Consider the following 15,643-nt stretch of genomic DNA (forward strand, 5'->3'; position numbering starts at 1 on the left):
TCCCATTCCAATATGTCCATCCATGGCCTCCTCCACTGTCATGAGAAGGCCACACTTAGGTTGGGGGATAACACCTTATATTCCGTTTGGGTAGTTTCCAACTTGATGGCATGAACATCATTTTCTCAAACTTCCAGTAATGTCCCCCCCCCCCTTCACCATTTCCCATCCCCTTTTCCCTCTCTCATGTTATCTTCTTGTCCACCCATTGCCTCCCTCTGGTGCTCCTCCCCTGCCTGCCTCTTTTTTCTTTCTTCCATGGCCTTCTGTCTCTTTCACCAATCAACGTCCTAGCTCTTTATTTCATTCCTCCCCCCCGCCAAGTTTCACCTACCGCCTGGTGATTCTCTCTTCCCTCCCCTCACCTTTCAAATCTACCCCTCAGTTTGTTTTCTCCAGTCCAGCCGAAGGGTTTCAGCCCGAAACGTTGACTGTGCTTTTTTCCATCGATGCTGCCTGACCTGCTTAGACCTCGGAGCATTCCGTTAACGGATCTGGAAACATTCCTGACGTTACAGTCCACCTCCTAATTCAACTCTCACCAATGCCATTTCAAGTGCGTCAGCTGGAAGTAGCTCTGGCCTAGTTATGCTTTACTGGGCTGTGTGTTTTCGTGCATGTGCTCTTCCATCTGACTTGTGAATAGCTGTGCGCCATTGCTCCATCCACAGACACGTAACACATTCAGCTCAGTCAACATTCTGGTCCAGCTGGTCACTGTTTCCCCCCTGCCTGCCCCTTGAAGAGACCTGGAGCACTTAGAGCCAGTTGGACTGGTTTCAAATTAGTCTCACTTGTTTGCGTTTAAGGTTGAGTATGCTGAATGAATGAGTGGTTTACATAAAACAAGACATCTGGTTAACAATGCATGCTGAAATTATAATTGTGTGTCCAATAAACTCATGGGGACCAATAATTGAAGTCTTTGATGGGAGGTGATGTTTACTTTTGTTATTTTTGTGTTTGTTACTTTTGGGGGATATGCGCAGCCTATGAGAGTTGGGGTGAGTCTTTAGTGGTGTGGCTTACCCAATAATTACAAAGCATATGAAGCACGCACACATATGTGTTCAGTGTTTTCTCTAAGCATCGCTCTGTTACCTACCAATGGGGAGAAAAGATTTAAAAGAACCTTCAAAGTGGACACAGAAAATCCAGGTAACTAGTCTTTTGACAGGACTCCAGTTTCTTTGCAATCTGGTCTCATCCTGGAGTTGTTATTAATTATTAAGGCTTTTGATTACTTTTCATTAGTTTCAAAGCAAATGGTGTAACTGAAAGTAAGCTTCACCCATTGCCATCAACTGAACAGGATTGGACGGCAAGGTAAAGTAGAGGTTAGCTTGGGGGTCGGAGTTCAGAGTTCATTTCCAACACCATCTGGAAGGAGTCTCTGTATGTCGTCCACGTGGAATGTGAGGGTTTTCCCGGGTGCTCTGGTTTCCACCCACAGTCCAAAGTTGTACCGGGTAGGTTAATTGCCCTGTGATTAGGTTATGGTTAATTAGCGCTGTCAGGGGTTTCTGAGGTGTACCAGATAGGTTAATTGCCCTGTGATTAGGTTATGGTTAATTAGCGCTGTCAGGGGTTTCTGAGGTGTACCAGATAGGTTAATTGTCCTGTGATTAGGTTATGGTTAATTAGAGCTGTCAGGGGTTTCTGAGGTGTACCGGATAGGTTAATTGCCCTGTGATTAGGTTATGGTTAATTAGCGCTGTCAGGGGTTTCTGAGGTGTACCAGATAGGTTAATTGTCCTGTGATTAGGTTATGGTTAATTAGCGCTGTCAGGGGTTGCTGGGGTGCGGTGGCGTGGCTCAAAGGCCGACTCCGCCCTGTATCGCTAAATAAATAAACCGATTGATTGATTGGCAAGAAATGGAGTTCAGTGGTGGAACTGCTGTTTACTTTTTAGTTGAACCTCTACAGGTGAGGAAAATTCAGAAACACCCAGAAACCAGAAGAAATGACCACTTGATTAAGGTTGTTCCAAAATGTGTCACAGTCATTATTTCTTTGAAACCTTGTCACCATTGTGATCCAGGAAGGAGGGCAGCCAGATTCCCCCAGAAAGCACTGTGATAATGACTACATAATCTGCCTTTTTTTATTGTTGGGTGAGGAATAGCTGCAGGCCTAGAGAACTTTCTTTAACTTCAAACTCACGTCCTGAGATCAGTGTGGAGAAAGATGGCGACGATTAAAATGTTAACTCTAACCCTGTCATATATGGGTCATGGAATACAATGCTGAATAAGGAGAAAATACTTCTCATGTTGTGTGTTTTCTCCCACTTCAGTTTCCAATCCTTAATCCACAAGCGTCCATAGAACATAAGCTGTTCGCTTCCCGATCAGCATCAACCATTTTGAGCAAACTTGCAGATCATGGTTGGACTTCAAGCTGGTTATAAGTTACTGTGGTGACAGACCAGCAAATGCTGGGAATGTTTGCTTCCAGACCAACAGGAAACAACAGGCCAGTGAGGCAGATTTTAATGATGGAACTGGAAGGCTTTAAGATAAAATGGTTACGAAGTTAATGCAGAACAATCCGCATTAAACCAGATGGTGTTTTTATTATCTTGATACAAGAGCTTCTCTGATCCCTCAGAACCGTCCTGAATGGGGAAGTCTCAAATTCAATCCTGATCTGCAGTGAGTAGCCTGAGAAAAGTAAGGTAGTAGTTGACGTTTTAGAACTTGGGAGAAGCCAACTCGTCTGATCAGTTCCCTCCCAAAAGGCCCTGTGATCGTTAGAGAGGAAAGAGCTGCAAACTTGAACCTCAACCTGTCATCGTGCAAAGTTCACTCAATAGCATTTGGCTGCAAGGGCTGGTGAACAGTGAAGCTGGTAAATTGTCCGTGGCATCAGGAGCCCAGCTGGATTTTCCTTTTGCCATTGCCCAATCTACAGTCATGCAATCCAGCTGAATTTGATCAGGTATCTTTGCTGAGCTGGCATAGTTTTCACTGAATGGAATTCTTGACTGCACAGGGAGCCTCTGTACGATTAGAGACTGTGTACAAGGTGCTTGTTTGCACGGCATTAGATATGCATTTCTTATAATTTAATATAAATTATGTTATTGGGGTTGAAGATAGGTTTAATTTAATACATTCATCATCCAGAATGCAATTATTTCTACAGTTATCAAGAATATATCCTTTCAGTATGACCACAAAAAAATTTAGTTCTAAAGTACTTTAATAACTAGCAGTTGGCAAAACCAAGCTCTTAATTGTTTGAGAAAGCTAATATATTGAATTCTGTTGTCAGCTTTAATTCTGTGCACTCAAATGACTGCAACTTTGTGCAGTCAACTTTGGAGAGTAAACACTATGTCAAAGATTACTCGATCCAGAACCAATACAGAGGAATACTTCCATCAACTAACTGGACTAAAACAATTTTATTAAGTATCACTTTTTCAAAAAAAATAGATTTATGCTTACAAGTTTTCGTTTACATGTGATCTAAGCAAAATCGATGCAACTTGCATTCAAAATTACTTTTTTTTTCTCTTTTGATTTGTTTTTAGAAATGGTTCAATTTTCTAGTCATTTCTGTTGTTTACCAATAATTTTAGCAGTGGCTTTGAACAAGAGTGAAAAATACATTGTTTTTAGTACCTTGTCCTTTGCCCAGAGAAGTACAGAACGTGTTTGCTTTAGCCGTTTTATAAACTGGTGGTTTTTCTAACAAATTGCAATAGATGCAGAGTGATGTTTTACAGATTCTCAGAAATGTGTCTTCCTGAAGGTTTTTAGCAAGCTTTTACTTTGTTACTCTGACATCTCACAAAAGATTCTTGCTGGTGCTACTTCTGGCTCCCTTGTAGAGCTGCATTGGAAAATCTCCAAACGTTGAAATTGGCAACCAAAATCCAATTGGCCAATCCTCTGGAATGGTCAGTCATCTAAGTGTTGAGAATGAGCCCTGGGGAATACAAGGCTTCACATGAAATTTGCCGAGTGATATTTGAGTGGGTTGGACACCAAGGGAAATCCCACGAGGCGTCTCTTGCATCAGTCCCCGACACTGCCTCATGTTGAATTCACCCACCTAGCATCTTTTGCCAAGCACCAGGCGAGCATTCTGTCCTGACCCTGCTTTTCTCTAGTGCTTGCTGTACCTGAGCCCTGTGATGTGTTTGTACTGATTTCGTGTGTGTGTTTGGCGTGGTTGTTTTTGTAGGTGTGTTATTGCATTACCAGCCGTTATGTCCCTTGCATCCACTAAATGTATTTCACCTGTTCAGTGTTACTTGGTGTTAATTTTTTTACTCAGATGTTTTTTTATCACACTGAGAAGTGGATTGGAGAAATGACGGGTGTCACTCATTATGACAGGCATTTTGCTGTGACTTGCAACACTAGATGGTACCAAAAATAAACAATGAACAAAATTAACTCTTCGGATTGTTTTAAGAATTTTTTTTTTTTGTATTGTTTTCCTTCACTTTTCACTGGGCCATACTTGAGGAAGAAAGCTGAATTAGAAAACAGTTTCTGATTGATATTACGTTCCTGCAGTCTTGGTCTACTAAATTGTGAGCAGCCCATTTGTGGGAAAGTCCAGACACATGCAACACACCTGGGGCCAGCTCTGCCTCTCAAAGAGAAATGTAATGTCTTGATCGGCCTTTAATATCCTTGTAATGTTTTGACAAATCTCAAGGAAAAGCAACGAACCAGATTCCATCATCTTGATGTTTAAGTGATTTTTAATTTTGTACAAAACAGAATATATCAGTTATATGAATCAGATTACACGGAAATATCTCACTCAGCTATACATACTGTGGCACCTCCTCCCAATCACACTTAAAGAACGTTTATACCGAGGAGTTCTGAGCAAGTAGATGTCTCAAGTTTCATTTTTCCACATGTCAAAGTGTACAGAGTAATGAGCATTTATTTTAATGGGGCTTCCCCCCCCCCCCAAGTTTTGCCCCTCTCTAAAGCATTGATCTCCTTTGATTCATGTCCATGTAGAGTGGACCCAAGTAGCCCTTCACTTCAGAACCTGGTGAGTGAGCTTAACCAGGTATTTTTGTTGCAAGAGATACCCAAGCACACCTCAGATTGATGTCACTATTTAGGAGCATTTTCCAGCAGGGAAAATGAGTAACTTGGTTAGCGGGCAGCAAAAAGAGCTTCGTTTGATTTACATTTTGGGGTAGGGAGAACAATTGCAGGTCCATGACTGCAACCCTAGCCAGCTAACCAACCAGGAAGTCGCTAGAGTATTTAACAGCTACCCCCTTCCAATTTTACTACCGGTCTAGTCATTGATGGAGCCAGCTGCCCAGTGGATTGCTGGTATTTCAACCAATGAGTTGTGGTAGGAGACCATTTGGCCCATCATTGGTTCTATGAAAGGGCCAATCCAATTTACTGACCATTTTCAATAGTCTGCATTTTCCCTTCCTCATTTTCGCAGAGCTGCAATTAACGTGAGCTGTCCTATGCAGATCTCAAAGGGGGAACTGAGCCATTAGAGTTGATATAGAATGGTGTAGATGTTTGACCACAAGATGCTAGGAACATATTAAGTAACTATATACATTTCCAGAAGCAACCAGTGGACGTTTAACAGCTGGACCCCATTTCTGTTCTGTTTCTCTTCCCCCACCATGAATCTTTAAATGTATTATAGGCATTCAGAGATCCTAATCCCATTCCTCAAGCAGACAGTACTTACTAAACTGGAAAGGGCCTCAGACTGAAAGTCCCCAAGGTCTAATTTAGGCGTCGTGCATGAATTCCTTTGGTCACCAAGTATTTATGTCCGTACATGCGGATACAGTAAGATTTCACGGAGGAGCAATTCCAAGCCTCAAGTGGATCCCAAGAACGATGTGCAGAATGTGACCACTGGATGATCAGTATTGAGTCTTGCATCACCTTCGCTGGAAGTTTGGAAGGGAAGAGGCAGCAAAACAAGACCACGGTCTTGAGCTGAGAGCCATTCTCACAGCACATTTAACAATATATCACAAGCAGAAAGGCTTATTGAGAAAGTAAGGAAGCATGGGATCCAAGGGGACTTTGCTTTGTGGATCCAGAATTGGCTTGCCCACAGAAGGCAAAGAGTAGTTGTAGACGGGTCATATTCTGCATGGAGGTCAGTCACCAGTGGTGTGCCTCAGGGATCTGTTCTGGGACCCCTAATCTTCATGATTTTTATAAATGACCTGGATGAGGAAGTGGATGGATGGGTTAGTAAGTTTGTTGATGGCACAAAGGTTGGGGGTGTTGTGGATAGTGTGGAGGGCTGTCAGAGGTTACAGCAGGACATTGATAAGATGCAAAACTGGGCTGAGAAGTTGCAGATGTAGTTCAACCCAGATAAGTGTGAAGTGGTTCATTTTGGTAGGTCAAATATGATGGCAGAATATAGTATTAATGGTAAGACTCTTGGCAGTGTGGAGGATCAGAGGGATCTTGGGGTCCGAGGCCATAGGACCCTCAAAGCAGCTGTGCAGGTTGACTCTGTGGTTAAGAATGCATACAGTGTGTTGGCCTACATCAATCGTAGAATTGAATTTAGAGCCAAGAGGTAATGTTGCAGCTATATAGGACCCTGGTCAGACCCCACTTGGAGAACTGTGCTCAGTTCTGGTCGCCTCACTACCTCAAGGATGTGGAAACCATAGAAAGGGTGCAAAGGAGATTTACAAGAATGTTGCCTGGATTGAGGAGCGTGCCTTATGAAAACAGGTTGAGTGAACTTGGCCTTTTCTCCTTGGAGCGACGGAGGATGAGAGGTGACCTGACAGAGGTGTATAAGATGATGAGAGGCATTGATCGTGTGGATAGTCAGAGGCTTTTTGCCAGGGCTGAAATGGCTGGCATGAGAGGGCATAGTTTTAAAGTGCTGGGGAGTAGGTACAGAGGAGATGTCAGGGGTAAGTTTTTTTACTCAGAGAGGGGTGAGTGCGTGGAATGGGCTGCCGACAACGGTGGTGGAGATGGATACAATAGGGTCTTTTAAAGAGGCTTTTGGATAGGTACATGGAGCTTAGAAAAATAGAGGGCTATGGGTAAGCCTAGTAATTTCTAAGGTAGGGACATGTTCGGCAAAAGTTTGTGGGCTGAAGGGCCTGTATTGTGCTGTAGGTTTTCTGTGTTTCTATGTTTCTAAATGGCATGTCTCGCTCCTTAAACCCTGTACAACTGTTAAACTCCCCAGTCTCCTCCTTATGTTTAGGGATTTTTTTAAGCATCACTGAAAAACTATTTCAAAAAAAAACACAGATGTAACTGAAGCCAAGTTTGATGAAATGGAGACATCCCGAACTCCTCAGAAAGTCTCTAAATCCAGTATTTGTTCACAGAATTTCCCCTAGATAACTGGTTAGAGTATTACAGTACAGTGCTCATGAAGAACGCTACCAGGAAGGTTTCAGCTGACAGTAAACACGTACACACTTAAACAGTAACCACTGCAACACATGAGGATGTAGCAATTCATTGGAGTGTCACTGTGACCAAGCGGCTTTACGTTCCTTAGGTGAGATCATCGTGCCGTTCCTGTCAGCACGATTGCAGAATCTTAATACTGGTACTAATGTGTGGACACTTACATACTTGAAACTTCCTAACTGATTTATCAGAACTGTTCACCTATTGCGAAAGTGAACACATTTTTGATCAGGAAGACATGTTTGGCATTCCTATGGCAATATCAGGCAGAGGTTGCACTCTTAGGTTGGAGAAAAGTCAGAAACATCGAAATCTGTCCAGAAGCATATTGCAAGAATGAAGCGTAAAGGTGTGGTAGTAAGTCTGGGAATCATGATGGATGCCACAGAGTGGGCAGGTGAGTGGAAAGTTAAAATAATTGTAAAAACATGAGCATAAAATTCACATCCGGTGTGAATCCCTTTTAATCCATCTGAATACTCGTACACTGGCACATTTGTGAAACAGGGGATTCAAATGCTGTGGCATAATTGTTGGAACCATATCACAGCCCTTGCACTACACTCTCAAGCACGTCCTGGAACCCATCCAGATGTGCTTCATTAAAAGCTTAAGGCCATGTATTAATAGTTTCTTGACTTTTTGATTTGATGAGCACGGTGGCACCATTAGAGGGAAAAGGTTGGCTCTTCATCCTCACCCACTGTCACGTTATTCATCACTGGCCATGATGTGGTGAATATCATGGCCACATCAACTGACAACTGTCAGTTGTTAACAATTAACAACTGTCATGTCCATTCAATCTCGCAGACACCCGCGAGTAAGTTCGCTACACTCCTATGTATGGGGGAGAAAGAACAGGGAGAACAACAGCACCAAAAACCGTCTGGCAAGTCAAAAACGCTGAACACTTACTAAATGTTCCTGAGTATTACATTATGTGTCATAAATTATTATCTCAAAGTTTTTGGCTGGTCTATCTTGACAGAATCAGAATTGAGACAGCATACGGGATCAGTGTAATGTGAGGCTAGAGTGTTTACACTTCACCCTGACACCAGGAGTATTGTGTAACAGTGCTGGATTGTACTGAGTGGCAGGCGCAGGAGTGCCTGGGAGTTCTGAGACACGATCTACAGATTGGAATACTAATGTCCATCAGAGGGAAAACTCGCGCAAAGGCGAGGAGGGGGTGGGAATATCTTCACTATTTAAGATAGCTTGCCAGCTGGTTGTCTCTTAGAAATATGAAATGAAGAGTGTTTGACTGGTTCCATAATCTGTCTTTCTGTGCTGTGTCAGAACAACTTCAACTGTCAGGCTGCCTTCAGAAAAGCAGTTAGTCGTAGGATGGACTTTGGTGGTGGTATCTGGGGAATCCCAAAGGCTAAAGGATCAAATTCAAGCAAGGAAGAGTTAACAGAATGAAAGAGAAAAGTACTCTCAATTTTTTTTCCCTCCCAAGAAACTGGATTAAGAGGGGCAGTAAATTCACTGTGACGTACTCTTCTCTCCACCACAATTTTCCCAGACAAGTACAACGAAGCCGAAAAGAAACAGCGAATGTTTTGTTTCGTAAGTCACCACACTCACATTTGTAAAAGGGTGGGAGAGCTAAGCCCTAAGGTATACGTAACCCGGCTTGTAAGGATCACCTCCAAACAGTAATAATCTAGAACATGTGTGCATCAAGAACTGACTTAATCATGAGGTTTATATGAAAAGTCTCTCAGCACCATCAGAGTTATAGAAATATGAAAATGATTCCTCTAAAATTACTTAATGTATATTATTGATATATGTGGAGATTATCTCCTGGACCACAGCACCACGTGAGGCCCTCTCCGTCAGCTTCCTCGTCCCACTCAACAGGAGCCACAGCTCTTGACGCATGATGATGCCATCTGGCCGCACAGCCCGCTATTGGCCATGACTCCGCATTTTGAGTACTTGTCTCGGCACAGGTCGGCTGGAAGGGAGACGGAGAAGGTGAGATCAGGCGGCAGGTGAATAGGGATGCTTTGTACGAGCCGACAATGAGCAGCCGGCAGCTTCATTGGTTTCTTTATAACAGGTCGTGTGCTCACTCGTGGTTTGGAGAACAGGCCTGATTTCGAACAGTGTCATTGCATATTTTGCGGAGGCTCCCAAGCTACAGATCTGCTAACTGAACACTGACCCTTTCTGCAGGTTTAAGGACATCTATAACACTGTCAACATTAGCATTTTTGGTCCCCTGCCTAGATTCATAACAGCACAGAAGTCCATTTAGCCCATCTGATTCATAGCATCAGCCTAGCACACACAGTCTCATTCCCCTGCTCATCCCCAAAACTTTATTTCTCTCAGATGATCACCCAACTCTCATCTGATTCACTGGTTGCTACTTTCACCACCCTTAATGATGGTGACTTCAGTGTGTAACATGTTCTTCTTCCTATCTTCCCATGTCTTTTGCTAAACACCCTACTCCTGGTCACATCAACTAATGGGCACTATGCTTGCCCATCTTATCTTATCTGTTAGAATCTTGCACTCAACTATCAAACCTCCTGCTAATCTTCTTTTCTCCAAGAACAATTCCAGCCCAACCTTGTTCCTAAGATTCTTCATCTCTGGAACCTATCTGATAAATACTCAGACTTCCACCGCTGTCCTAAAGTGTGAACAGAACTGGATGCAGTACTGTGCTTCTAACAGTCATCTAAGACCATAAGACCATAAGACATAGGAGCAGAAGTAGGCCATCTGGCCCATTGAGTTGGTTCACCATTCAATCATAGCTGATCCTTTTTTTTTTCTCCTCCTCAACCCTATTTCCCAGCCTTTTCTCCATAACCTTTGATGCCATGTCCAATCAAGAACCTATCAATCTCTGCCTTAACTACACCCAGCGACCTGGCCCCCACAGCTGCATGTGGCAACAAATTCCACAAATTCACCACCCTTTGGCTAAAGAAATTTCTCCACATCTCTGTTTTGAAAAGGCGCCCCTCTATCCTAAGGCTGTGCCCTCTTGTTCTAGACTCTCCCACTGTGGGAACATCCTTTCCACATCTACTCTGTCTAGGCCTTTCAGTATTCAAAAGGTTTCAAATCTATTTAGCAAGTGGTACTGTTCCTCCAAACTTCAGAGTTTCCCTGTGAAAATAGTTCCTTCCTCTGCCCCATTCTCTCCGCTTGGTCACCAAAAGCAGGTAACATTGTACTAAGGCAACGCACAAAGCAAACACAAACATTCAAGGACAAGACCAGCATTGCAGATGGGTGAGAGACACCAAGCTCACACACCATTCATTCATCATTGTCTTGTAAACTTCAAACTCTGACACTGCCATTGGACAGAACTGAGGTATTAAAAGTCTGCCCCAACACACTTCCCGATCATAGCAAACCCATCCAACATGCCTAAAGACCTCCACTTGGTTGACCATTGGAGACTCGATGATAGTCTCCATCTCCTCATTACTACCCAACCCCACTATCTGGCAAGGGCTTCACAAGCCCTCCAGAAATCCGCTCACCGAATCGCGGCTGGCATTGTTTTCACAGAGCAGAATGACTTAACTAGCTTTATTCACTTCTGAATCATTCGAACTGCAATGCAAACATCAGCCGAGGCAGAAAGAAGCTTCTGAGGTTCAAGTGCAGTATCGGGCTGGATGAGCAGGGGGAACAATCATTTCCCTGCCATTCTCCTGCTAGTTCCTTGCATGTACTTAAAGCAGGCTACGTGCAGATCTTTGCATCTCTCCTCAGCTCCACTTTGCAGTTGAGTGAGGCTGCAGAAAAGGTCCAACCCCTCCTTCGGCCTTGCCCACACTTGGCATCAGAAAGCCGAGGACTCAGACTCACCTCTCAGTAGCTCCTCGTGAGCACAGACAGTGCGAATGCAGACCTCCTTGTTAACCACATAGACCCTACGAAGGCTGCAAAGCAGAGAGGGCGAATGATGAGCACAGAAACAAGCAATAAGAAACAGCTCCGTTCTGCCTCCCAATTTACTTCGGCCTCTTCAGGAGCAGTCCTGTTCCCTGCCCCATTTCTCCAGGAGGATTTCCAACAGGCAGCGGGGCAGGCTGTAGTTGAAAGCGATTGCCCTGATTGAATTGGGCTCCTGCCTCCCTAAAATAGGGGCCTCAGCTCACTTCGACAATGATGCTGGGCTCTTTCGAGAAATGCTTGAAGTCACCTTGCCCAAGCTGAACAACTTCCATGCACCAATCAAACCAGACCTGACTGAGGTTTAAAATTAAAATGCTTCAATCACGCCCAATAACTCCAGTTTCTGATTGGATCCCATTCCTTCGATTACGAAAAGGACAGGGGAGTGGGGGAAAAAAAATCTACTTTGGTAAGCCAGTCCACTTATATAGAACTGAATTGTTATCTTGGTAACACTCCAGAAAATGTGCTCTGCACATTGAATTACGTGAATTCATTAAACTTTTTCTCTGTACAGTCTGTGAAATTACTAGCTCAATACTTGATATCATGCCCCATCCCATCAGATACTCGTTTGATCTGACTTATTGGAGGAATGTAGCTGAGTTACAGATATCTGATGTGGTCACTTTCGTTGCCGTACTCACATGTTATGCTGTCACACAACTGTCTCAACTCCCACACTTGGGACTGCTCATGGACTCAAGGAGGAACTGGTCACAGAAATGAATTTGAAACCCAGGAAGAAAGTGGAAAAGGGCATTGAGACACAAATATAATTTCTTTGGGAAGATAAACAGCATGAGCTTACCTGTAAAAGCAAAGGCTCTTGAGACACTGCTTACAGGGCTTGTGCACAGAATAGAGTCTGGTGCATGGATACTGCTCCTCCCTACAATCTTATAGCAAAATAAAAAGGAAGCATTATAGAAAGGAATGTTAATATATACATCACATGTTTCACCATATATGTGTGGGTCAATTCCCGACCCATGCTGAGCAAATTTCAACTGAAGGAGCGAGGGATGAGAAAATAAATAGTCCCCCCAACTGATGTGTCACCTAATTAGCTTATATTGTACGAGAAAGGAGCAGAATTAGGCTATTTGACTCATCAAGTCTGCAGACATCCCACCCTGCAAAAACTGATTTCAGGGAAGTAGCACCATCAATTTGCGGGAGACTCCCAGAACTTCCGGGAGAGGTGGGGTGTCTGCAATAGAGTAGCTCCTTAGCAGCTGGCCAGCTAGTTTAAATAACGTTAGCTATGCTAATGAACGAATGACACCTGTTAAGCCCACCTCAACATATCTTTTACAGTCTTAACCCACCATGGGCAATAGAAAAGTCACTGTTGCAAACAGTGCAGCGAGCAACACTGTTTTTATTTTTGATCCCTATTAGGCAGGGGTACACTTGAGGGTAGTCTGGGGTGACATACGTTTCATATTTTCTTTTTTTTGGAACATTCTCCCATGGTATGCTCTTGCTTGCTCGTTTGCTGTCTCTCTCTCTCTCTCTCATGGTCGCTCTCACTTGCTTTCTTTCTCGCTCGCGCACTCTCGCTTGCTTGCTCTTGCTCTCTCTCTCACGCACTCTCTCTCGTGGTCGCCCTTGTGCTTTCTCTTGCTTTCTCTCTCTCACTTGCTCACTCTCAAAAAAACTGATTTCCGTGATATTGTATATAATTTGCGGGCATCAGGGAGCCGCTATCAATACGTGGGAGACTCCCGGAACTTCCGGGCGAGGTGGGATGTCTGAATCTGCTCCGCCATTCAATCACGGCTGATTTATTTTCCCTCTCAATCCCATTCTCCTGTCTTCCCCCCCGCAACTTTTGATGCCCTTACTAACCTCTCAACCTACGTTTATCATCACACTTAACACATGAAAAGTAACTAAATGAGAGAAACAGAGGACATCCATCCTTGTGGAGGCAACTTGTGAGGGAGAACGTTTTTACAGTGATTCAGTAAAGGCAAGGTTGAAGAATGGAATGAAGTACAGTTAATGCCACAGAGGTGTGCGACTAAATGACAGATAATAGAAGGGACAAAACTGAAACCGTTGAGAATTAACTAGTATGAACCTTGAAGGAAGTGGCGTTTGACAGTCACAGAATGTACAGCATTGTCCTCAGGAGACCAGTGCTGAGATCGTCGTTCCTTTTGATGTATAAATGTTAATAAAGTGAATGCAAAATATGGAAATGCAGTAAAAGGTTTAATAATTGACTTCAGAAGGAAATGGGCAGACTGGTGAAATGAGCAGACGTGAGGAAGATGGAGTTTGACAGAAAGCGAGTTTGACAAAGGAAGATGCTATTTAACTTTGAACAACATGTCTACAACTTTATGTAAGATCAGGGAGACATAGGGGTTCCTTCATACAGTACCTTGAAGAGGCAGGACAAAGCTATATGGAACCCTTGGCCACAGCTTTATAATTAGAAACTTCGGTACATGGACAAGGAAGTCCTGGAAAGCCATTATAAATTGGCGATTAAGTGTAAGATGGATTGTTGTAGCCAGTTCTGGAGGTCGAGCAGTGCAAAGTATAACAGCTTATGATTATGAGGGGAGATAGGTGAGGTTTTAATAGTTGGCCTCAGAACAGGGAAAACAAAGAGCACATTTTATGAAGCAGTTTAAAGCCATGAAGAGCTTCAAAAGAATGAATAAGAGGCAATCTCCTTCGATGAAATAGTTTAGAAAACAGGGGTCACTGAAAACTAAATAGTTGAGAAAACAGGGGACACTGAAAACTGACAAAAATTCCAGTGCAGGGAAGGGGAAAATTGCAAGCCGCAGTTTGAAATGAGTTGGTACTTCTCCCTTCTGTTTCTGGAGCTGTCGAACAGTGAGTTCTGTACCAGAGAGAGGGGGGAGGTAGTGGAGATGGGAGGGTGGTGAGGAGGGAGATACGACAATGAGTTTCCCCTTTGGTCTTGAGATCTCCAGACATCTGAAAACGAGATTTAAAAAATCAAACTGAATTGATGTCAGACAAGTTGCCATTGTAAAAGTCTTTTACAATTAAAGTGAAAGACTAATCTTATCTTCTGGATGTTGTGTTTCATTTAAGTTTAAGGAAATGGACCATGCAACTTAAAGTACATATTTCACAAATGACCGTAATAGCTTCCAGCATCCAAACATTCAAAGGACCAAACTATCACTATCATAACCACACAGAACTAGACTAAGGAGATATAGTTTGGGATTAACTTAACTCTTTACTTGCCTGAAGCAAGACTGGTTTATTGCACTCCAACTCATCAGACACAGGTTATATATTTCACATAATTAATAATGAATTAATTTGGGAGGACGTTGATTGTTATATTTGTAGACGCAATTTCAGCTTGCAAGGTCTCAAAACAGCAATGCAATGAATCATCCATTAATTATTTGAGGGAGGAATGTTAGCCACGACTCCTGAAAGAGATGTTTCATGCATCACTCAAAAAGATAAACACAATTCCCTCAGTATTGAATTGGAATGTAAACCCACACACGCAAGTCCTAAAATTTACCTCGAGTCCTTAATATTGACTCAAGAGATTAGAATACTGTGATCTGTACCAAGCTAACTTTGAGAGTACACAAACTTTTTGACTTTCAACAATCAACAAACAGCCATCCTTTTATATGTTTGAGCCTAGATAAGGAGAGGATATTTGACTTTGCTAGCCACATGAAAACATCAGAGGTGGTCTCAAGTAAGCAGATTATCAATTGGCTTGTTATTCGCTCAGGGAATGAAATGCGCCATAGGTCTCTGCAGATCAGTAAAACAAGCTGAGTATCTCATTGTCTTAAGATGTATTTTATTCTTTTCCTGACCTAGTAATATGCATTGTGCCTCCTGAATGCAAAGTCAGCCATACAGTGGGATTGATGTTTCCTTGTATGGCCTTAGTGGAAGATGTGGAAGATGACAGTGACTGTAAGTGTAGGAGAGATGTATATAATGCCACCTTTTAGCACTACAGGTAGGTGGGGGATGGAAACTCTATCAGGTGGCTCTGAGCAGAGTTTCCAATTAGATAAAGGTGAAGATTGATTGAAAGAGGGATGTTAGCCAAGACTCCTAAAGCAGGTGTTTAGTATCACTCAAAATGTTGAACCCAGTTCCCTCAGTTTTGAGTGTAAAGCTCATAGTTTGCCACATGATACTCCACTGTCTTGCCCACTTGTTTAACCTGTCCATTTCTCTTTGTAGGTTTGTTGCTTCTTCCCCACAACTCACTTTTTCTCTCTGTTTT

General features: G+C 43.0%; 1 protein-coding gene across 2 annotated transcripts in view; it reads right to left on the minus strand.

Annotated features, from left to right (window-relative positions):
- Positions 1 to 4,717: 4,717 nt before the first annotated feature.
- mfap2 (microfibril associated protein 2) overlaps positions 4,718 to 15,643 on the minus strand; it is a 41,042-nt gene continuing 30,116 nt past the window's right edge. For both annotated transcript variants that reach the window (XM_063033063.1, XM_063033064.1), the window contains exons 6-8: positions 12,188 to 12,275; positions 11,287 to 11,360; positions 4,718 to 9,400 (exon numbers count right to left, since the gene is read on the minus strand). In XM_063033063.1, coding sequence (XP_062889133.1) covers positions 9,297 to 9,400; positions 11,287 to 11,360; positions 12,188 to 12,275 — 266 coding nt within the window. In that variant the 3' untranslated portion in view covers positions 4,718 to 9,296. The remainder of the gene's footprint in view (positions 9,401 to 11,286; positions 11,361 to 12,187; positions 12,276 to 15,643) is intronic.

Source organism: Mobula hypostoma, chromosome 25, assembly GCF_963921235.1.
Source record: "Mobula hypostoma chromosome 25, sMobHyp1.1, whole genome shotgun sequence".
Taxonomy (NCBI): domain Eukaryota; kingdom Metazoa; phylum Chordata; class Chondrichthyes; order Myliobatiformes; family Myliobatidae; genus Mobula; species Mobula hypostoma.